Raw genomic sequence first — 23,711 nt, 5'->3', positions numbered from 1 at the left:
GAAAGGGAGGAAATACGATTTATTTTATGTACAAACTTGTGTATGTTAACGTACGATATCTTTCAAACGAAGAATCAGTCATTCTGTATTCGTACACCGCTCTTTTGCCGTTGTTTAATCGAATACATAGTACCAATATCTATTTACATATCAGTTTTACGACAGACTCCATTTAACTGTAAAGTAAGCGTAATAATTTCCTTGTCGACTAAGAAAGCACGCGAGGAAAAAGAGGAGTACATCGAGTGATCATCCATAATAACGTCGACGGATACTCAGTGCAGGAACTTTTATCTGCAATCATAGTAACAAGTACAATTAGATTTAGCAGCACGCGATTACTCAACGTAATGATCGACGTAACAATGAGATTTGAAGCACTTTACTGAGGGTATTAAAAATACAGAATTGCATTGATAAAGAAAAAGTGAATAAAACAAATTTCTTGCTTCAACTATATGCGGTGGTCGAACAAATATTTGTTCATTCGCAAAAATACTTGTTAATTCAAAAAAATATACGTCTCGCTAAACGACGTGTGTTTCACTTAAAAATATTTCAACTAACGAATTACTGTAAAATTAAACAAACGGTTATATCAACAAAAGTCATATATTTTTCTTTCTCTTTCAGTGTTTTGTATTTTATTCTTTAATACGTCAGCTTTAATTCGTATATCGTATACGTAATGGTAAATAAATGTATTTGTGAGCATGTTATGTCAAAACTTACCTGAAAATGATTGGTGACACCGTAGTAAGGATATATGCCACCAAGGACATAGCGATAATAACCATTATGTCTGATGCGGTATTCGCCCGGTTTAACGTCCTGCGGGATTTCCCACGTAATGGTCACCTGACTCGACCCCAGTATCATAGAAGTTCGCTTCCATTCAAATCTAAAAGCGCACATATCCCGTTGCGATTTATTACGCTATGAAAGGTAAAAATAAGACACGGCTAAAAGGAATAGAATTGCGTTTCGTATTTCAAACTGCATCCCTTGTATCTATTATCGCTGAATATGTATTTCAAGATGATTGGCATGATTTGGTACACGTACTTGGTTTCCCAATCAGCATCCGTGGCCACTGGCACCCAAACTTCATCATCCTCTAACTGTTCCACGGTTAAAAACGTGCCGTCGGACATTAAATTGTTACGAGGATGGCCGGCGACCTGTAACAGAAATAACCAGGGCCATCATGTAACTCGGTCAATTTCTTCTCACATGTCACAATTGTCGAATTGGAAAAGCCACCCGTCGCGGATTTGGGGTGAGTCCAATTTCAAACCCTGGCTGAGGTGATATTTTTCGCAATAAATTCTTCACAGGGGATTTAAATAAGACGTGTATTAGCGGCCAACATTTAAATCGATTATCGATTTAAAGTACGAACGGAAAAAAGCTCTTGAATTAAAAAACTAAATAACGCAAAGAATTATTTAACGCCAGTAATTGTTAAAAAATATTAAGTTACTTATTGAATTAAACGTTAACGTCACGGGCTGCCACAAACATAAATAATTCACTCAATTGTATATTTGCTACGGATTTTCAGCATTGAACTAAATATCCGGATTACTAAGACAACTGTCTGATGTTTTTTTATTCAATACTGATGTTGTTTCAACGATTATATTTCAGCTACACTAATCTTCTTGATACATCATTTTTATCCCGTGCGTGAATTTATTTTTGTAACAAAATTGGAACTGTGTCTCAAGCGCACAGTTCACTGAATTTGGAAAAAATATATGAAATACGAAGTATAATAATAATTATATAAAATACGAAGTTCGTGATTTCATGTCAGAGCCTTATGAATTTTGAAACTTAAACGCCATTTAGGATCTGGCATCTGGCCACCACCTATGCCAGGTTCTAAATGGCGTTTAAGTTTAAAAATTAATTGTTGCTTATGAATTTTATTTCTTTAAATATATAAAATTTACACAATATTATTTAGGCTACGAAAACTCAGTCCCGAACGAAATTAGCGTATTATAATATAATATATTATAATATATTATATTATAATATATTATAATATATTATATTACATAATTAGTCTTTTTTCTCTTCTATTCAATGTTATTGGACCATAATCAAACGCGCGAAAAACTGTATCTTTGCTCGAAGATAAACGAGAATCTCGCTATTTCCTCCTCAATCTACGGCTGTCCATTTCGAACGGAATTGCAAAGCGACGTGTTTTACATACCACATCTGATAGCGCGAGTAACGGGTCCGGCGAGAAAAGTTTTTCCAAACGATCAATAGCGAGACAAGAATGGAAAAGTTCCAAACTAATCTCGCGCAAGTCGATTCATTTGTACCTGTGCTTTCACGATGCATCTCGCGCCTTCGCCGCCGGAAATTATAGCCAGAGGGTAATTTACGATTACTTAATCCGTTCGCACCGCGCGTCACCGAAGGCAACCTATTTTCCGAGCGTTACGCGAGCGCGCGGGAAAATGTCCGCGTTGCTTTTTATTGCGTGACTCAATCGCGATAAAAACGCGGATCTGCCACGATTAACGATCCAACGACGATTTCCGCCCGTGGAAGATCGACGAAGCGATCATTCTCACCTTTATTTACCGAATCAACGAAAGCAAGTATGTATTAGATAAGTTTCTTGAGAACAACTACATATTGAAATAAAGTAAATTTTACAGAGTTTATTGCATAAGAATAAGTCAACTCGCGAGCTAATATAAGAGTTATTACATAATTTTGAAATCAATTTTATTCATAAATATATGTAATGTTGAACATTTCGACCCATTTGATCGTTCTCGATACTGACTCATTGTCAGAACAATTGATTAAAATTTTACGTAGGAAACAGTCCACAATTTTTTAAATTTTAATTCTCTGGAGTTTACAACAATCGTGGTTTATAAAAAATACAGGAAGCAGTGACAAAATATCTAGCAATTAGTCAACGAGCAATTAAATGTTGACCAAATTAAAAATTAACAGTCTACAAATTGAATCAATGTTATAAAAAAATATATGGTCCACCATTGTTAACTGTAAACGTCAGACTATCCGCATCCGCTTCTTATTATTCTAAAGTCGTATAACCAATATTTTACACGACTTTAGAATAAGAAGCAAATGCGGATAGTCTGACGTTTACAATTAAGTTAACAATAGTGTGTGTATACATATATATATAAAACAGTTACCAACGTCAGTGTTTTCTTGACCATACCTGACATTTTTAATAATACAGAAAATTTATTGCGAAAAATATTACCTCAGCCAGGATTTGAACCTGGACCTCCCTACACTCTAGGCGGACGCCTCACTAATTCGACCACCATTAATAATTTTCGCAATAAATTTTCTGTATTATTAAAAATGCCAGGTATGGTCAAGAAAACACTGACGTTGTTAATTACCGCTGGCGACATTGAAGAATTCTTATTAGTTAAAACAGTTAATTTAGAGAAAATGCTTTAGTCGGGCTGGATACTGGTAGTCTAATAATAATATTTCTGTGCTCTCTAAAAATCAAACAGTGAATTATCACTGAAAACAGTGAATAGGCACTGATTTATAGTTATAAGTATAGTATAACACTGCGACTTTCAGTGGTACACTATATAGGAACAAATTGATGACTCCAAAATGGCGATAAATATTTTAATGATAAATTCATTGTATCATTTTAAGAGAATTCGTACATGAAAATATTGTGGTTACAGCAGTTTTCAAATGGAGAAAGCTGTAAAGCTCGGGGTTAGAATTTTGCACGCTCAAAGACGGCAAAGTGACTAGTTATAAATGCACTTCTAATTTTTAACAATAATGAAATTATTTTACAAATACGCAATAAGAGTTTCATTAAGAAACTCTTTACTACTTCTGTTAATCCGTAACAAATTTATCATAAAACAGTCGCAGTTTTTATTCAATACTGTATTATGTATCAATGCTGTCTGCTGTCATTACCATATTTATGGATAAATAGAGATTTCTTCTTAGTGAAATTCTTATTGCATATTTGTATTTTGCAATTTCATTATTTATATCAACAATGTTTGGTTTACGGAAACATTTTTATTACTGACTATTGTGCCATCTCTGCACGGAGAGAATTTTCTCTTAAAATTTACCCTGAAAATCATGTAATTATGGGACAACAAAGCATCTTGAAGACCTTTATGCGAGTTTCTTGAAATGTCACGTTGTCCCACGATTACACGATTTTCAGGATAAATTTTAAGAAAAAAATTCTCTCCACGTGCGTACAAAATTCTAGCCCTATCATTTGAGATCTTAAAAATTTGTTTATTTGAAAACTGTTAAAAAAAAGATATACAATAAATTTGCCAATAAAATATTTATCATAAACTTAGGGACATCCTGTACAAATCTGTACGTGTATGCTTATACACAAGGGTGTGCACAAAATTAATTAATTTAGCAAGTGTGTTTGATGGTTAATATTTGTACGTAATAAATAATCAACAACTTGATTAATAATCCATGCCTTTTGATTACTGTGTCATTATTTATTGTCGATAATTAACCGCTTAATTATATTTGCCATTGTACGCAATTCTTAGTTAATTTATGATCAAAGTCATAAAACAATATAGGGTTGCAATTATTTAACCTGTATCCGTTTACATTATCTACTCATGTCACACGCGCCATTGTAGCCTCCGGATAAAGGAAGAAAAGAGGATGGGATACAAAAAATAGCGGCGTAAGATACTCTTTTGTTCGAATTTTTGTCATGAAGCTTTTATGTCAAGTTGGTAATATCGTATCAGCAGTAATTTCGTTTCCGTTAGACGGAAAATTCCATTATAACTTATAACTGTAAATCACCGACTATTCGCTGTTTTCAGTGATAATCCACTGATTGACTTTTAGAGAGCGAGCCAATTGTAAATAGTTTATATTCCTCAGTTCTTCAATGTTTTTTGCAAGTACTTGCGCTCATCCCTTGCTGTACTTTTCGTACGCGAATTTATACGACCCCGGTTTTCTCAGTTTACGGTCAGACAATTACCTTTCTAAAAGTCGATCAGTGGATTATCACTGAAAATAGTGAATAGTCATTGATTTACAGTTATAAGTATACTACTAAAAATTGGTATACTTATAACTGTAAATGAGCGACTATTCGCTATTTTCAGTGATAATTCACGGATTGATTTTCAGAGAGTGGAATTCACTCAGGAAATCGGATTACGTATTGCGAGCAGTTTCCACGGTTAAGTTTGTATCGCTGCGAGTTCGCAAAGTTTTCCTGTTGCCGCAGCGGGCGGCCTTGGCTAACGATTCGCAGTGTGTTATGCCGCAGGCTAAAGGTTCATTATTGCGGTGTTTACAGACAGTCAATGTGCACGGGTCGCATAGTAATCGGTCCATTTCGCAGCATATCCACCGTTCAATGGGTCGCGAAGCGAACGGCACCGCCACCATGTAAAATGGAATTGCACGTGTTTTGCGCAAGCTACCGCCTCCCGTCTCCCCGACCTACCCGAATTCAATTACGTCGCGTTTCGCGCAATGTGCCTGCGTGATACGCCGATACGCATTTGATCCAGTTTGCGGTCGCGTCGATTGATCTATTATTTGAAAACGGATGACGGATTTTACGCCGGGAAAATCCCCGGGAGGCGCCTCCTCCAAGTGAGATAAATCGTTGGCCGAGAGAGATACTTACGAAGATCGCCGTGACCGTGTCACCGGGCGACGCGACTTTCCGCGGCTGCTGGATAACGTCCCCGAAGTTGCGGCCCCATCGCGGAGTATCGTATAGCACGGGAGGTACAAGGGTGATCAAGTTACTGAACAGCAACTGCGGAGCGGCCGGTCCCGATGGGACAGGTTTATTCTGCAACAACGATAAAACAACATAAGAAAATGAACAAATTGAAGGAAAAGCCAATGTAAGCCAAAGCGCCGGATTAAAAAGGCAGACAATTTTTTTATAATAAATGGTTTTTAAAAAAGTGATATATGTATATGTGTGCGTTTGTATATCACTGTGTCAATTAATATTATAGACATCTGCAGTGTTTTTAGTTTCGCATATGAAAGCTTTTACTTGTCAAAGCGATTAAAAAATGAGATAACAACTTTATCAGATTTGAAAACACTTCTCTTTTGTTGAAAGCACACTATTGTTTATCCTTACATAGAACGCCCTTTTAATCGGGCGCTTTGGCTCACATTGGCCCTTCCTTCAATTTGTTATATTTTATTGGGAGCCCTCGCCACACATGGACGATAAGTAAATCAAACTCTCGATAATACAAACGCAGAAGTGACAATTGGGCAGTGAAAGCTTGCCGCGGTTATTATTGCGTGAGTAATATAATCAAAACTGTTTTCAGCGATGATTCACTGATTGATTTTCAGAGAGTATGGTTATGAATTTGCGGGCGCATACTCATGAACTCACGATATTTCTTAGAACATAAGTGTATAATATTACTTGTTAAGGACCTGCAATCAGGTCAAAACGTCGTAGTTTTTTTTTAATAAATTAATTTCTTGTCAATTCAGTCGACTAAGTTTGCAACTTAGTGTTATTTTTACGTTTATAAGGGTAAAACGCAATGTGCGTCCTCAATATAAATTCTGTGCGTCGAGTGTGCAATTCTCGCGCGATGACGTGAAAGACGGCTGATATGTAACTTCTGCGAAAATAATAACTGATTACTAAGCGGAGAAACATGCTCACACCGTGAGACTGACTGCATCTCGGTAGCGAAGAGAGAGCTTCTCGATTCTGAATTGACAATATTTCTATATATTTCGTATGTTTTATTTACTCACTTGAACGGCCGCTCGTACCAGCTCCTGATATTGTTTCAAGTATATCGTGAGCGTATGCGGACCGTAAATCGTCGATGCGCCTTCGTACCTCTGTATCTAGAAGTTAATAATTCAGCAACTGTTATGCATTATGTATCGGGATGCGTGTAAAAGGGATAAACCCGAAGTGCGAAGAGGATCGTCAGATTGAGTTTGTTTTCAACGATTTTACGTGCTATTTTTTTATCTCGCCGTTTATCGAGAAGCTTATCGGAAAACGACACTCGCGAGCAATTTTATTATAGCACATGACACAATATTGCAAATCGCGGCAACTAATCCGACACACTCCATGAGGGAGCATTCTCGAGATAGTGCCGATGTTTGATGTTGGCGGAAATATTTTACTGACAATATAATGAAACTTTGCTGAAATATCTTTGAAAACCTCTCGCAATTAACCCCGTTTCAGTAAAATTTCTTCAATATTTCAGTAAAAATTTAGTGAAAAATCATTTTCCTTAGAGGATAATACAGTTTTTAGTCGAATTCAGTAAATTTCATAATATATAAAATATTTCATAATTTTTTTATGACTTTTCAACAGCATATTTTAAATTTCCTCGTATTTCACGGTATTACGATTGAATTTCATAGGGAAAATTATGTTTCATCGATTTCATAGCATTTTCAGCGAAACATATTTCCAACAGGGAATGTACTATTTACTTGATACTCCTCGGGCGTTGTTATGTAATCGCTGTAAGTATTGCAGAGCCCTGCGACTATTACAGACGTTTCGTCGTCGGATGCACTGTTCATGACTCCCTTGATAGCCTCTCGCAATCTTCTTCCGGACATTGTCGTGAATTCACCGGGCACACCGGCGATGACGACGTTTCCGATTACGGCGACTTGCGTCGAGACGATTTTCGGCTGCCACTGATAGGGAAGTTTCATCTGGAATCATGAGTCACCGTTCGATTCAGTCCGCGCCGCGGACGTAACGATTTCAAAGCATTCAATTACACCGCGCCTCGTATCGCGCCGTACTGACATTTCCATTTCCATTCTCTTTCCGTACAAATCGCCACTCATTACTTATCTAAACGCGATAATTTACATTGAATCTTATCGCTCGGTATTTTCTTCGTATGTGGTATCTCTGAGAAGAATCTAACGTCTATCTATCGTACAATGAAATACTATCAATCACATATCTTAATTGCATTCTAATGACAATATTAATTGTACAATGTAGATTCAGGATAGCGGTGTGTAGAGTGCACTTGGTAGAAAGGTACCCAAGCGGAACAAAAAGTCAAGACGTGACATCAAAAAGTAATCATTCCTAGAAAGTCAAGATGATATCCTTTAATACTTTTACTAAGATATAATTTAACTTTTTTTATGACTATATGTTGACTTTTTCATCACTTTCGCCGGGAGAACACAAATCGCTCATATGTGCAAAATGATCAAAATTTATTATATTTTACGAATTTGTGAAAATATTTCATTTTCGGAGCATTAATATCCTAATTTTCCAATTCTTGAGATACAAAGAGCTCAAAAGTACAAATCTTATAAAATATTAAATACTGCACTTTAGCGGACAAATCATATTCTGATAATAATAGTGTTATTTTAATGAAAAGAATACATTTTATATCTAGTCCTAACATACAATTATGAGTATCGGAGATAATCTAAGTTTAAATATCGCGAACTATGTCAAACGGCATATCTAAATTTTAAAATCATAATTTGATCAATTTTTGTCATAATCAAAATATGGGTTTTGATAGCCATTTTGATTACATTTTGACTTCATCGTGCCTTCTTGTTCTACTTGGAAATAATATCACTTTCGTTAAAAAGAACATTTTGTGCCCTCTAAAAGTCAATCAGTAAATTCTCACTGAAAACAGTGAATAGTCACTGATTTGCAGTTATAAGTATACTACTGAAAATTGCAGAGGTATACTTATAACTGTAAATCAGTGACTATTCACTGTTTTCAGCGATAATCCACTGATTGACGAGAGTATTCATTACTTTTCATTATTACCACCATATTTAGGTTCCTACCCAACGAGAAATGACTCGTTGATCAACGTCAAAACCATGTCGAATCGACATAAACACCATCAAATTAACGTCGATTCGACATCAATTTGAAGGTGTCGATTTCGATTCGACATCAATTTGAAGGTGTCGATTTCGATTCGACATCGAACGACGAATCGTTTCTCACTGGGTAACATACAATAATGAGTATCGAAAATTATCTAACATAAGTTCAAATACATCGCGAACTATGTCAAACAGCATCTCTAAATTTTAAAATCATAATTTCATCAATTTTCATCATGATCAAAATATGACTTTTGACAGTCATTTTGACTTCATCGTGATTTCTCTTGTTCTGCTTGGGAGGAGTCAGGTAAACTCACCCGTCCGGTGGCTAACAAAATAGGCTTCGGACTCTGACAGCGAATATCGTTTTCCGTTGGGGCAGCCAAGAAATTTCGCACGGCGTTCCAAAAGGGATTCGAGGTTGTCGTTCCCTGCTCGAAAGCGAACGAGCCGGGCCCGTCGGTAGTACCAGCTGCGAAGCTGTATCCCATCGCAGGTAGGCAGCCGTGCACCTGTGAAAGAAAGCCCGAATAAATCTTCCCGTCGCGTCGTCGAGAGTCATGGATGATGTAGAGGATTTACCTCCTCAAATTTGCCTATTGTCTCGTTGTAGAATTCCGCGGATTGTTCTGGCATATTGACGTACTGATGTACCGTCCGCACTGGTCCAAGCACTTCCACCGCCTCGTTGCTTTGCCATAATCTCTGCAAAACAAAGGAAATTTTGTATGAGCAGGATATTGCGCGGTAAAACAACGAAAATTACGCACGCATATAAAAGGAATTCCGATTCCATCTACAAAGCCACTCGCTTGATTTATGTCATAGGAATAAAAGGTTCTCCTTCGTCATACACGCATTTCCGCGATTACGTGGAAAATGCGAAGGCAAAGATTTTATTATGATCGATCGCGAGAAAGATAGATAAGCAAAGTGCACGCTCGTGTTAGAAAAATTCCCTCGATGATCGCGCTCTAGGATTTTCTCAGGTGGAAAAGCTGTTAATGTAAAAGTATGCGAAGGTTTCGTGGATGAATCGATAAGGCACAGGTAAACTGATGGAGGTGAAAGCGATAAAGATTGTTGTCGGAGTAAAGTTGATATCCGGATGCGATTACCATGAGAGTTAATCTGGTATCGATCACAATCGTGGTTATTAAATTCCTACATGTTTCGTATAATAGAAATATGAAAGTGGAACGTTGCACAATCCGCGAAAGAAACTATTAATTGCTATGCGACTGTGCGCAATGGTATAACTTGAATATGATCTTCTATATTTAAGTAAAATGAACATCGCATTATTTCAGAAGTTTAAGATATTATACCGTTATTGTGTAAATTGCGGCAATCAATCAGCACTAAATAAATAACTAGCAGATAAAACATGCGATCTTCAATTAATTAATTTCTAGTGACCTAGTTAAGCCTTTTAATGTTTGCTTTGCTCTCCCATTTATATTGAAAACGCGTGGTGGAAACGTTTCAGGTGTAGCTATTACAGATTATTATAAAGTTCATAAATAATATGCGTACGTATGACGGAGCGATGGCAAATATGACGCGCATATACCTTTTAATTAAAATACCGCGTATACATTTATTAAAGTGTTCTCTTCATTTAGTCATTACATCTCGTCATTTAGTCGTTACGATTGGAAGAAACGATACATATTATGAAAACAGAGCAGCAGGCACAACTTTAAACCTTTTTTTATTATATTTTATCTTCTCTGTTGAAAAAAAATTTAAAAATAATCAAAATCTATCTATCCAAAACCGATGCAGCGAGAAATGTGAAAAAGTGTAGATTTTTTGGTTTAGTGAGATATCAATAACATGATATAAAAACTGGTAACAATAAATAAAAGAAATGTTATATTTTCTAGTATAGTAAAACTTAAATATTTGATTGTTTTTAAAATTTTTCACCTTTTGAAAGAAAAACTGCAAAACTGTTAAAAAGAATTTACGTCGCCTCTTTCATCGAAGAACTCGCGACGAAAATCACTAGCCATACAGAAAAGATTTCCAGATTCAAACGCTGTCGCACTTCGATTTATTATAAAATAGGATCAATATAGTAACAATTATAATTATTACTGAGAAAGAGACATTTTAATCTTAATAGAAAACTCTTAAATCTAAAGCAAACTGACGCTTATATCGAGTGACGATTTATTCTAGACGCAAAACTACATAAGCATAAATTTATATATGTTACCCTTATCTCAATAGTAAGTCAATCTGATTTAATTCGAGAGAGGATAATAGGAATTGTATTTAATTTGAAGAGGATCCTTCAGCCATCTGTTTCACCGAAATTGTCAAATATAGTTTTTGCGCTTGTAATTCTTTTTGTTAGCCTTTATGCACAAACTAATACCAGGATAAGTTGCGGACCGCATAGCAGAACATTTTCATACTTAAAACACTCAATTCAGAAATGATACGCAAAACATAGTAACAGTCACGGAACAAAGTAATGTAAAATATTACAGAATTTTCAATTTCGTAGGCAGGACAACGAATTTTCAACGTTCGTTGTTGTTTTTCTCTCGGCGCGGTGACGTACGATGTTTTTGCGTGCCATTGTGTATCCGAAGGTCGTCGCGAAGTCTATCACTCGCTCGCCGACCGTCGAACCGGCAAGCAGTGGCGAGAGTCGCTCCGTGCGTGGTATTACTTTTGCGTTATCGGTCTCCAAGATTTGATCGCGATGAATGCAGGGATAAAACACTTTTGATTTGTACAACTTTATTAGTAACAAGTAACGTTCCTCGATTAATTATTAAATTTCTACAACTTGTAATGAGAAACGAATTGCGTGTTGAGGCGACGGTTCTTTATCAACGTATACATAGATATCTCACGAGACTAACTCATCTAAAATATAAATGTAAACCGTGGTACTTTAGTCGCGGTTACATCTCGTTTACTCATCGCGCTTTTAATTATCTATCAATTTCGTGTAATCTATTCCATTTTCGGGACGAGAGAGAAATTTGTGCAACTTCGGCGTTTGCGCTGTAATTCGCTCTGTCGTTCTTCGCAACTCGAACGGGCAGGAAGTAAAGAAAGTCGCTTATCGCACGTCGTTACATTATGTAAATGTAATAAAAAATTATCTCGATTAACTGTTGCAATTAATAACAACTATTTATCACTGAAAATTTCGCTCACATAATTTATTTTGTAGATTAGATTGAATGACAAAGATTTTAAAATATCTTTTCGTTGCGGACTAATAACTACTTCTTTACCGCAGATTATGCTTCCGATGCTCACGTTATGTTTCATACCGCAAATTCAAAAGTGATATATTCATTTTTCCGAATCCAAAATACAAGTTGTTACATCAAGAATTATTTGACGCCAGCAAATGACTAACAATGACCAAGCTTCTACTCGACCATAACTGGCGATGTGTTTTTAACACAGAAAATTTATTGCCAAAAATATTACCTCAGTCAGTGTTTGAATCTGGGCAATATGCCTCGGTGGTCGAATGGTGAGACGCCCGCCTAGAGTGTAGGGAGGCCAAGGTTCAAACACTGGCTAAGGTAATATTTTTCGCAATAAATTTTCTGTGTTAAAAACACATCGCCAGTCATGGTCGATTAGAAGCTTGATCATTGCAAGTTATTAGTTTGAGTAATTTGTATGACAGAAAGTCTCGCGATATTTGTTAATAATATTTCGTGCGTTTCGCGGTATTTCACATCGCGTACGGGAGTGCTCGAAATTTCGCGCGATCGATGATTTTTGCGAGTGAGTGTTGTGTGAGTGCAACAAGGAAATCCGAGAGGATGAGGAAGTCTAGGAGGCATCGGGCAACGGCGGAGAAATCGTAAGGTAAGTGTCTTACATTGTTATGCTATTTGCTACTTGTGCAAAATGAAGCATTTGTTCTGTGTTTTTATTTTACTTATTCAAAACAGACTTCTGAACTGAGCTATTCGGCCCGCAACTTATCCTGGTATTATTTCGTGGATAAAAGCTAATAAATAGAATTACAAGGGCAAAAACTATATTTGATTGTGTCGGTAAAAAAGATGGTTGAAGGATCCTCTTAAACCGCTTTCATTTTTTCTCGAAAACGGCTTTATAGAATGACTTGAAAATTTCATGATCAACGTCTGATTAACAGAGGAACAAAGTGGTCATCCGTGTTTTTCTTAATTTCAAAAAAATTACAGATTTGCATGGTAAATAAAACTGTAATTTTTTTTTCAAAATTAGGAAGACCGCGTAGCACCACTTTGTTCCTCCATCAATCAGACATCGACGATAAAAATTTCAAGTCATTCCGTAAACCCGTTTCCGAGAAAACTTGAAAGCAGATTTTCACGACTTCTTTATCGATACGAGAAGACAGCGGGAAGCTAAATTCAAGCTCGCGGCGCATATAAACGCGCGTGCATGGCGGAAGTCGGCGGGTGTTTCGAAAAGTAGAAAAACGCGGCCCGTATTTCCACGATGCCGCGATATATCGCGCGCGCGGAATGCACGCGGGCGAGCACGCACGCGGGCGGGCACGCGCGCACGCGTGAAATGCATCCATCGTGCCGCGTCCGGCGCGTAGCGCCTTCTACGGCGCTGTAGAAACTGCTCCTAGCTCTCCTTTGTGATGCTAATGCCTCTTCACGAAGCTGACGATGGCTTCGCCGGTCGTGCCCCCGTCACGCTTAAGGAGCATGCGAATATATGTTAATTATCGCGGCGGCGAGCCTCGGCCGCGCTCGTCCCCGGCTACTGTGTTACGAGCGGCGAAAGCACGCCTGAAACGCCGCTCCGCTCGGTCTGTGCCGTACCGTGCCGAGTTGGATGGTCCATGAATGCTCCTGAATACGCTTTACCCGCCGCTTTGACACGCAGCATCCTAATTGCTCGCTTTTCCCCGCTGGCCTCGACGTTAATAATTCGCCCGCCGTGACGCTTCGCCGCGCGACGCGTAATCCGCATTCTCGTATTCCGGGGCTTCAATCGCGATCGCTTTGTGCTCTTTCGCTTCTTTCGTTCGGTGCGTGACGGTCCATCGCGCCCCGAGAGTCGGTACGCTCGCGGGCTTAATCCCGACTCTTTGATTCAGACGATCTCGTCTCCGCGCGATTTGTTCCAGGACGAAACGCAAATGTTGCGCGCTCGCGCGCAACTCTTACACGGGCGCTTCTTTTTCAAAGCGTGCACAATTAGCGGCCCTTTCGTGGAAGGCGCGTTTATTTTTCCACAGCTCGTCGCGAGAGCGCCCGAACGCCGGAGACATGCACCGCGGCTTCAATTCGAGGACATTCGCGAAACCTGTGCTAAAGTTATAAATGGCCTCACCGGGAGAAAGTTTCGGTTTTCCTCCACTTTTCCCGGTCTGCCTTATCCACGCGTGGGACATTCGGAAACGCGCGAATCGAGGACCATTTGTATCCGCGCGCCGGCCGAGTCATCCAGGTGTACGGCGCTACGCCTGCGACGTCGGAGGGAAAGTAAGTGGCGGAAGGTGTAATGGTACCGTTGCGTGGTAGCAGGAGATGCGACGCGAGATATTTCGGTCGCGCGAGCGCGAGAGCGAGGAAACGATGACGAATGATGTCCGACTGGATTAGACGCACGAGCGCATACGACGCGGGCAACCATAGCTTTCCCGGCCTTCGGGCATCGCCTCTTCATTTTTATCTCGCCGCCGCGTATCACGGTGTCACGAGCGGCAGATTAATGTGACACGATGATACGCGACCGGGACCGGCGCGACCGGCGCAGACCGACGCAACCCTCTCCGTCGGCGCAGGCAAACATATTGCCTCGTTAGTCGGCCAACGGCGGTGGTAAATCCGTAGACGTAATTAATTTTAATAATGCACAAATGGTCCCGGCATCGAACGCGCGCGTCGACACGTGGCGAACCCGATTAGGTCAAGATGGCTCATCAATTAACCGTAATGTCGAAGCCGGTGTCTTCACCCGCCCCCGCCCGCACAGATTGCCGGTCGTTACCCCCTCGAATTCTTCGGCATATCGACTACGTCTCGGAATATTTAATATTAACGAGCCGGGGGTGTCTTACCATAGTATAACTGATATGCCCACTCTGTCATTTGTTTTGTTTTGCGTCGATTCTTTCTGCGCATCCGCCATTATCTCGGTGGAGACGGATGTTGTATATGTGGTAGTGTGAAATCAGTGTGACAGGATTTTATAACCAAAACCATGGCGGAGTACCACGTGATCGAAACCGAAAAGATCAAAGGACCGACAGTGAGTGGGCATACTAGTTATACTACGGTCTTACGTAGCCGGGCAACCTTGCGGCATGGGAACACTCCGACCCGGAAGATTGATCTTAATCAAAGGTTTTTCCTATTAGCATAAGTCGATCGTATCCGGTTGGGGCAATCCCCGGCCTGGCAATTTCTGCATCGATTCGCGGTATCTGGAGCGCTGTCGGTCTCGATACGTCATTTTTCTCGCGAGAAACAAACGACGGGTATTTTTTCAAAGAAAAAGCAACGAGGAAGTGTATGTGATTATTGCGCGATTGATCGACAACTTAATTAGCATTTAATAACAAGTGGAGCCTTGAAGAATGTAGGAGAGAATTTTCTCTTATTTATCCTGAAAATTATGCGATCGTGGGACAACACGGCATTTTGAACGGCTTTGTGAATTTTTGAAATTTTACTAGTAAAATGTATGGTAAAATTTCACAAACTCATAAAGTTCCTCAAAATACCGGGTTATATAATTTCTACGATAAAATCTAAAAGGCAATTCTCCCCGTGTACAAACCTTCAGATCGTATTCATGGAACTTTATATAGATATGTGGAATATATATTTTGTTTCATAAATTCATGAAAGTTTAACGGGTGGCGGTATTGCTTGGCGATTTCGCCGGAATTCTGTTTTAATAACTTTCAGGCTTATTTCACTCCTGAAGAGATTTTTGAAGATAAACGTTGCGAGATAAATGTAACGACACGCAATAAAATTGATGTTGAAAGAAAGAGGGCTACGTCAGATGTGCTGAATTATACGTAACATTAGCTTACGTATTATAGAAATTAAGCTAAATCTGCCTCGCATAAATCTAAAGCGCTTCGCGCGGAGAAATAATTACTTTCACAAATATAAGTTTTATGATATTAGTATTTATGTTATAAATTTAGACTCGGCTTCAGAAGACTACTAATTGAAAATATTAAATTTAATTGCAATCGTATGCATACAGTTAATGAAGTTACAATACTGTAGAATTCGAATATTTTTTTAAACAAAGGGGAGAAGTTCTCATATCCGATACAACAAATATATGAATAAAATCCAATCTCAATTTACTCCATATTTTATTTCGTTTATTAGTAATAAAATATTTATATGAATAAGCGCAAAAATAAAAAATATTTAAAACAATATACTTATTTAAAAACAAAGAGTACCACAATTTCATAAATACGTCGTTACATGCTGTTCTGCGTACGCGAGTCCAAGAATAAGAGCCTTACCCAGCGATTTTCGCGACGCACTCAGCTGAGAAAATTGACGGTAAATTGATATTACGCATGTTAGTGACATTGGATGGCATCCTTTTGCTCGGACAACACGGTTGATATGCACCGTGTAGGTAATTCTGCGTATATACTCGCACGTGCGGAAGCAGTTAAGGATACATGTAGAGTTTTGCGTAAATCGAATCCCTCAAAGAACATATTCAAAGATCCGACGCCACGTAATTAAGTTAACGAGCCTTTCAAATGGATCCCCGCCAGTTCGCGGAAGAAAGTTATAGTTGCTGGTATAAAACTCGATCGTGAACGAGGTAATTACGATATCGTAACACTGTCGTAAGCCGCTGCTTGTCGACACATAACCGACAAACTGATATTGCATTCGAGGCTATTGCTCGTCGGCGCGTACCCGCTAATTCGTAAATGCTAACGAAAACAGCGTCGGAATGATTTAAATAATTCAAATGATTTAATCCGCTTTAAGATAGTAATCGGCGGGAGCAAAGCCGCTTAAAATAAATGCGCGCGTTGCCTTCGCAGTTATCGTAACGTGGAAGATATTGAAAGTTCTTTTAAACGAGCTTCTAAGCAAGTTCCCTCCGCGTTGCGCTCCAGCGAGTCGCCCGTAGTCATATTAATGAATTAAACGTCTAGGTTTTGTTCGCATCGGCAGTTACATTCAAGCTTAAAGAGATCTTCCTGTTTCGTGAAGTTCCTCGAGGGACTTACATTCTGCAGAAAATGTTAAGTGCTTCGGGATACTTGTCCGCCCTAAAAGCCTCGAGCGAACGTCATATAAAGTACATGCATTTTTCGAGTGACTATGCTGTTCTGTAAAATATGACACGATACTGCCTCTTAGCTTGCAATAAAAAATGTATCGCGGTCTTTTTTTCACGTGCAAGCTCTAGTAGTTGAGATCGTTCTTTCTTACGACGTCGCGCGGATAAAAGATCATTTTCAGGAGATCAGAATCTCTGAATTTACGCGGTAATGTACAGCGATAGACCGAATGGTTGCGATACTTTTTTAGTAAGTTTAGAGACATGTATTTGGATTCAGGGTTACGTTACAAAATCTTTTGAGCGTTTTCGATCTACCCAAGGAAAAATGAAAAGTCAAGATGACATCAATTTGATGCCATATTGATCAAAATATGACATGAATTTGGTCAATATGACATCAAATTGATATCATCTTGACTTTTCATTTTCCTTGGGTATTTCTTAAGTAAAATTTTCCTCAGAGAAAATATTTCGGAATATAAACCTGAATCTGAATGCGTGTCTAAGCTCATTAAAAGAAAAGTGTCGCAAAATTCTGTCCATCACTGTACAACAGTCTTAACTTAAAAGTACAACAAGAAAGCTAATTTTCTGCCCATCCACGAAATATCGTCCACACGTCGTGCGTATTTTTCGTTAGCCGTCATTTGACATGACTCATCGATGTATGAACAAGTCATTGTATTAAATGTTTCGCGTATTGTATTCGCATTGCTGAAGAGGGTCACACAAGATGACCGAAACGTTCAATTTTATATTATGATGTATTTAATAGATTGACCAATATACATGACATCATAAACTAATGTATTATTAAATCGCCTGTGATCGGTGCGGCTCATATTGCCTGAAGATATCATAATATATGATATCTTCACAACATATTCAATTCTTTAACACAGTTTTCATAACTGATATTTGACATAATTGAGATATACGAGCAACGAAATAATTAGAAAATGCATCAGTAGAAAAGTTGGGAGGGTGCAAGAGGAAGTAACATTAATTAATTATAACTGGCGGCCACAATTTAAATCTTTGTCGCTTGATAAGGTTCATTCTTCGAGATTGGTCATTGTATTTGTCTGAACAAATGCCGCAGTCTGTTATCCGTTTCTACAGATCCCCGACCTAGAACGTGCGCGGATTTAAAGTTTTAATTTAGTTTGCCGCTCGATTAATGCAAACTCAGATCGCGGCTTAGCGTCCAATCGTGTACGCAAAGGACTTTGAGGACGATTCCTCCCTCGAAAAAGCGAGGGGGTTTTTTTTTCCGCGGCGCGGGCGACTTTGTGGAAGCGCCATTACATATCAGGAGCAAAATCGTGCATGTCTGGAGCAGCCAAGCAAAACACTTCGATTAAACCGACGCAGGGGAAGAAATGCCATCTCCCGCGAGTACGGCGGAAACGCGATCGAGCAAACGATCGTTGGATGTGCACAAGAAATGTACATACGACGTTTCAGCGAAAGATAGCATTGACATTCAGATCGTCGGCGCTGATCGACAAAGGTTTCCCCGGATTCGCGTATTATGCAAATAATTTTGATAATATACAAGCCTGACTTTAATTAACTTAATTGAAATGCGATAGCTTCTGAATCCCGTATATTGAATTTCCCGCATAATCCGTGGTCTTATGGCTCATATAACGATTACCACGCGTTCCTAATTACTTGTCCAGCCCGGTGCTCTCGCGCGTATTCAAATACCATTTATAATAAAACTTAATTAAAATAGGGGATTGTGCATTATGATCAATAAATTGCGAAACCTGTAACGCGCGCATAAATGCAGCGTCTGGCTGCCTGTCAATCTGACTCCAGGCAAATTACGACTCTGTTTATTACGTGATTTCCGCGATGGAACGGCGATAACATTCGCAAAGAAGACAGCCGACAAGCCCCGCAGCGATCGTACGCACGCGCGAATCCTGTTCCTCTCCGCAAAGTGCTTGCGCGAGGCACATGTGTCGGTTACAAAATTATAATAAATATCCGGAAATCAATAGACACGCGACAGCGTCACAAAGCGTTCGGTGATCAAGTAGAGATAATGAGGAAACAAGTGGGAGACATGGAATAAGAATTTTTTATCAGTCGCGCAATTTTCGAGAACGAGAAATTACTCTCTCTCGGTTCTATCGTACCACATAATTTATTGAGCGCTCGGCTAGATATGAGATAAAATTAATGTAACGCAAAATCAAGAATATATGATAAGTAATTAAAATGCCATATATTTCATACCCTTCAATTATAGGATTTTTTCATTAATATTAAATCAAGAAGTTATTAAAGTTCACTCCAATTATACAGGGTGTACTAAAATCACCTGACATCCTCTTTTAATCATAAATTCTTTAGAAAATTTCAAGACGAAAATTCTAATACAAAAATGTCGAGGCTATAATAGTTTTTAAGTAATAAGCGTAATAAGCATAGGTATTTCATAATATAATATTTCATAATATAATCGCTTATTATTAAAAAACTATTATAGCCTCGACTTTTTTATGTTAGTATTTTGTCTTGGAATTTTCTAAAGAATCTGTGATTAAAAGAACTCCGGTGGTTTTAGTACACCCTGTATGTAATGCTGTTAGGTCTAAGGATATTTGTAGTATCGCTATTGACAGATTTAAAGTCACTAGACGCACATCAGTCAATTTACACCGGTTGGATTTTCTCCCGAAAAATACATATACCATCATGAAAATTCTATTCTCGCGCGATCAGTGAAATAGGTCAGCCCGGAAATCGATTGAATGTCAACGTCACAGTTGACGCGCAATGATATCATTAAATATTTTGCAAACCGCACGATAAAAAAAATCCCCATCAAAATCTGCGTACGGACAGACAGACGTGTATCTGTAAAAGATTATTTCGAAAGGTAAATGCAAATTATTCACGTGGCAATTTTAATCGTCGCTAAACCGTGTCTTTTGATCCTCTTATGTTAAATGAGACTGCGAGTTGTGCAATACGCGTATCTATGCTCAATCTATCTGGCCGAGTCGTGCTGCGGTATAGACTACGATATTTGACGATATCCGTCAAAGTGCACGTCCAATCTTCGCGTTGCTGCAATGCTGCGGCAAACGTGTTTGTACGTGATTCCCGCTCGATAATTAACACCGTACGGCTGTGCAAGCGTTAATAAACAGACGGCAATATTACTTTCTAAATTAATTAACATGAGCCGCGATGACGCTCGATGATCTACAGCAAGTGTTTCTGAAACCAATTAAAATCACCGATAATAGTATGCCGCGTCGAGTAGTTATTAAGTTAATTGTGGAAATGATTTGATTATTTTCCTTTCGTTAAACACGCGAAAGAGGAAACTCGTTGGCGCAATACTTTTTTTTAAATTTTGTCACTTATAAATATTATAGTGAAAAAATTAGATGAAAATAGTTTCATTCTAAACAAAACGTTTGCGGGAAGATTGAAATTTGTGTTAAAATTAAAATAATGTCGAATAATCTAAAATATTGATTGTGGTGGCAAAGTCTGATTGCTTTAAATGTGCAGTAACAGCGGCGGTTTTGCTGCAGAAGCGGAATTATTTTTCCCCGTGTGTCATTAAATTCCGATAAAAATGCCGGTATCGACGCAATATTCGCAATAAGACATTTTTCGTTTGCGTCGATAAAATTTCGCAATATTAATTGCCGCACGCGTATCCGGGATCCTTTCCATACAAATTAAGGTAAAGAAATTTCACGTAAAATTGCACTTACTACAGTGGGTAATTGGCAACATCTATATGCATCTATTTGCATACATCAGTAAATTTGTATCTTGTAGATAAATTTATTGCCTTATAAAGTCAGCTTGCGTTTAACTTCAGTTTTTACTTCCTTTTGCATCAATTCTAAACAATTATTTACACAACGAGAAAAAGATACTAATTTTTGTAAAAGTACATTTTGTAAAATTATTATAATTTTGTGAAGTACATGAATTTGTAAAGTACATTAATTGTTATTAGTACATTTAGTACAGTATTAATGTACTAGTAGTTCATTATTAATTGTTACATTAATTGCTACATTTTATATTAATATCCTTATTTGTGCCATTTTACATGCTCCTTTCACAGTACATTTCTATAAAACACATTTTTGACCTAAAAACGTGCGATTGTTAAAATTTGCGGCTACAATCCACGAGCGGTCTAAAATTTCTACATTATATGTTAATTAATGGAGCGGGCGCGATGGAGTTATTATTAAATGCATATTTAACATAACGTAATCCGATAAAACCCGATTACGCGAATAGCCGTGAGCGCTTTTCACAAATTGCTCTCACTTTTACGCCTGCATTTTCCGTGCCATGATCTATTAGGGGGAAATTTGCGCACCTGCGCGAAAATTTCCTAAAACGTTGCGTCAGTATCGGTGCGAGTCCTGGCCGCGATACATTAATTAGTAACGTTGCGAGTGTGCATTCGTAATGAACTGGGAGAAGTTGCGCGTCCGTGTTCGCACGCGCAATTATTATCGTTTTATGGTCCATTTTTACCACCGGTGAACGATTCGAAAGCGAGCGAGACATTGAAGCGCCTCGTCACTTCCCTCGAGTTAACCATCGGCGTCCGTCGTTCGGGGAGAGGAGAGCAACTTCTCTGGAACGGCGCGATTATCGTCGAGCGATTATTCGAGTGATAATCGTACGGCGAAGTTGCGATTATCGCTCGAAGGAATCGGAAGCGAATCGTCCTTGCGCGCGAGGCCCGCGTCACATCGCAATAGCACGAGGCGTGGCGCGGCGTTCTTGGAAGATTTTTTGTGAAAAAATATTCAGTCATTAGGAACGAGCCTACGTGGCAGTTTTACGGATCTTTCGCTTTACTCAGGGTTGGGAAAGTTATTATACAAAAGTATCTTGTTACAGTTACAGCTTTTTCGATGAAGATGTAACTAGTTGCAGTTACAAGTTACCAATTCTGAAAAGTACCGCGTTACAGTTACAGTTACTCAAAAAGTAACGAATCGTTACTTTGCAGTTACTTTGTTGCAATAAAAATAAAAATATCAAACCTGCATTTGAATTGTAAAGTGTCGATACAGGCGTTTATGCACAAATGTAAGGCCTAATGCCATCTGTGGAGGTTTAAAATACATATAAAGTAACTTTTAATGTAGCTTAAATTACTTACTAGTTATTGAAAAAATGTAACTGAGTTAAGTTACAATTACAGATGGAGAGAAAGTAATGAAGTTAAGTTAAAGTTACAAAAAAAGTAAAAACGACACAATGTTTATATCTTTTAATTTTATACAATAGATATGTTGTTATTAGTAACAAGATTTATCTGTTAAACTTTACAGACAAATGTTGATTTTATTGTATTTATTATAACATGAAAGTTTGAATTTATTCCATCTGTAAAATGTAAAAATCCTTCTTTTATTTAATTATTATTAAAAATAAGTTGATTTTTCACAAAATTTACTTCAAATTACTTTGAAGTTTGCACTTATTTTGTGTCAAGCATAGTATTAGCATCGCCATTTAATCCATATATGTATTATGTTAAATTAACACAAAAATTTGTGTGGACCGTTTGGAACATGTGACATCTGTTAAAGTGAACACATATCTTCTAACTTAAACAATTACGTACGCGGTAATAATGAAATAACGTAGACTCAGGACTAAAAAATTGTAATAATTCATGCCGTAACATTCTTAGAAGATCGCGAAACGGCCTCCTCGAGGCGGGCAAGGCCTGAAACAGGCCTCGTTCGGTCGCGCTTTCCCACCCGGCCTGACGTCAACGCGCGCCGTCTTCGCTCTTGCCTTCGCTCGCGGACGACGGCTGTCATCCGGCCTACCTTGGAAGCGATTCTACTTGGGACGGATCGCGTGATCGCCCGATCTAATCGCGGCCGGGCGTAATCAACGCGTGCCCACGCGTCGCCACCTCGGTATCGCCGACTTATCGAGAACTCATTAACGATAGGTCGTTCGAGATATCGGGTGACCCCAGTTAATTTCGAGCCTTCAGAAAATAAAACTGTGATACGATCGAGAGCGCGTGTATTACGATTTTTAATAAATTTATGAGGCTACCGACTCTTTTCTAAATAGCATCGATACCTTTTTTAACATTTTAACACCACCGATTTACATATATTTGATCACAGGCCACTTGGTTCTTGCTGGACATCTCAAATAATGAACCACCAACGTCGAATACTGTTGTTTTACGAATTTACGTTTTATAACATTGACTCAACTCGCAGACTTTCAAGTTTTAAGCCTCGGTGGTTGAATTGATGAGGCGCCCGCCTAAACTACCCCTTTATCACTTTGTATTGCGTTTTCACATTAGAGCCTCATGAATTTTATTAATTGTTTCAACATTTAATTTGGTCAATATTCAATTGTTCGTTGACTAAACTCATTTGCCACAGTTTCTCGTATTCTTTTCACACCATTGTTGTGAACTCCAGGATTTAAAAAATTGTAAACCG

At 38.5% G+C, this 23,711-nt stretch overlaps 1 protein-coding gene across 2 annotated transcripts in view; it reads right to left on the bottom strand.

The window, feature by feature from the left end:
* LOC105564653 (neutral ceramidase) overlaps positions 1-23,711 on the bottom strand; it is a 59,151-nt gene continuing 35,440 nt past the window's right edge. For both annotated transcript variants that reach the window (XM_012017188.1, XM_012017189.1), the window contains exons 8-15: positions 9,517-9,639; positions 9,252-9,446; positions 7,525-7,755; positions 6,817-6,912; positions 5,699-5,869; positions 1,066-1,181; positions 733-901; positions 1-294 (exon numbers count right to left, since the gene is read on the bottom strand). In XM_012017188.1, the coding sequence (XP_011872578.1) occupies positions 250-294; positions 733-901; positions 1,066-1,181; positions 5,699-5,869; positions 6,817-6,912; positions 7,525-7,755; positions 9,252-9,446; positions 9,517-9,639 (1,146 nt within the window). In that variant the 3' untranslated portion in view covers positions 1-249. The remainder of the gene's footprint in view (positions 295-732; positions 902-1,065; positions 1,182-5,698; positions 5,870-6,816; positions 6,913-7,524; positions 7,756-9,251; positions 9,447-9,516; positions 9,640-23,711) is intronic.

Source organism: Vollenhovia emeryi, unplaced genomic scaffold (assembly GCF_000949405.1).
Source record: "Vollenhovia emeryi isolate VEMERY1.0 unplaced genomic scaffold, V.emery_V1.0 DF939161.1, whole genome shotgun sequence".
NCBI classification, from domain to species: domain Eukaryota; kingdom Metazoa; phylum Arthropoda; class Insecta; order Hymenoptera; family Formicidae; genus Vollenhovia; species Vollenhovia emeryi.
The sequence above is the reverse complement of the archived record's forward strand: the minus strand, read 5'-3'. Positions and strand labels throughout refer to the sequence as shown.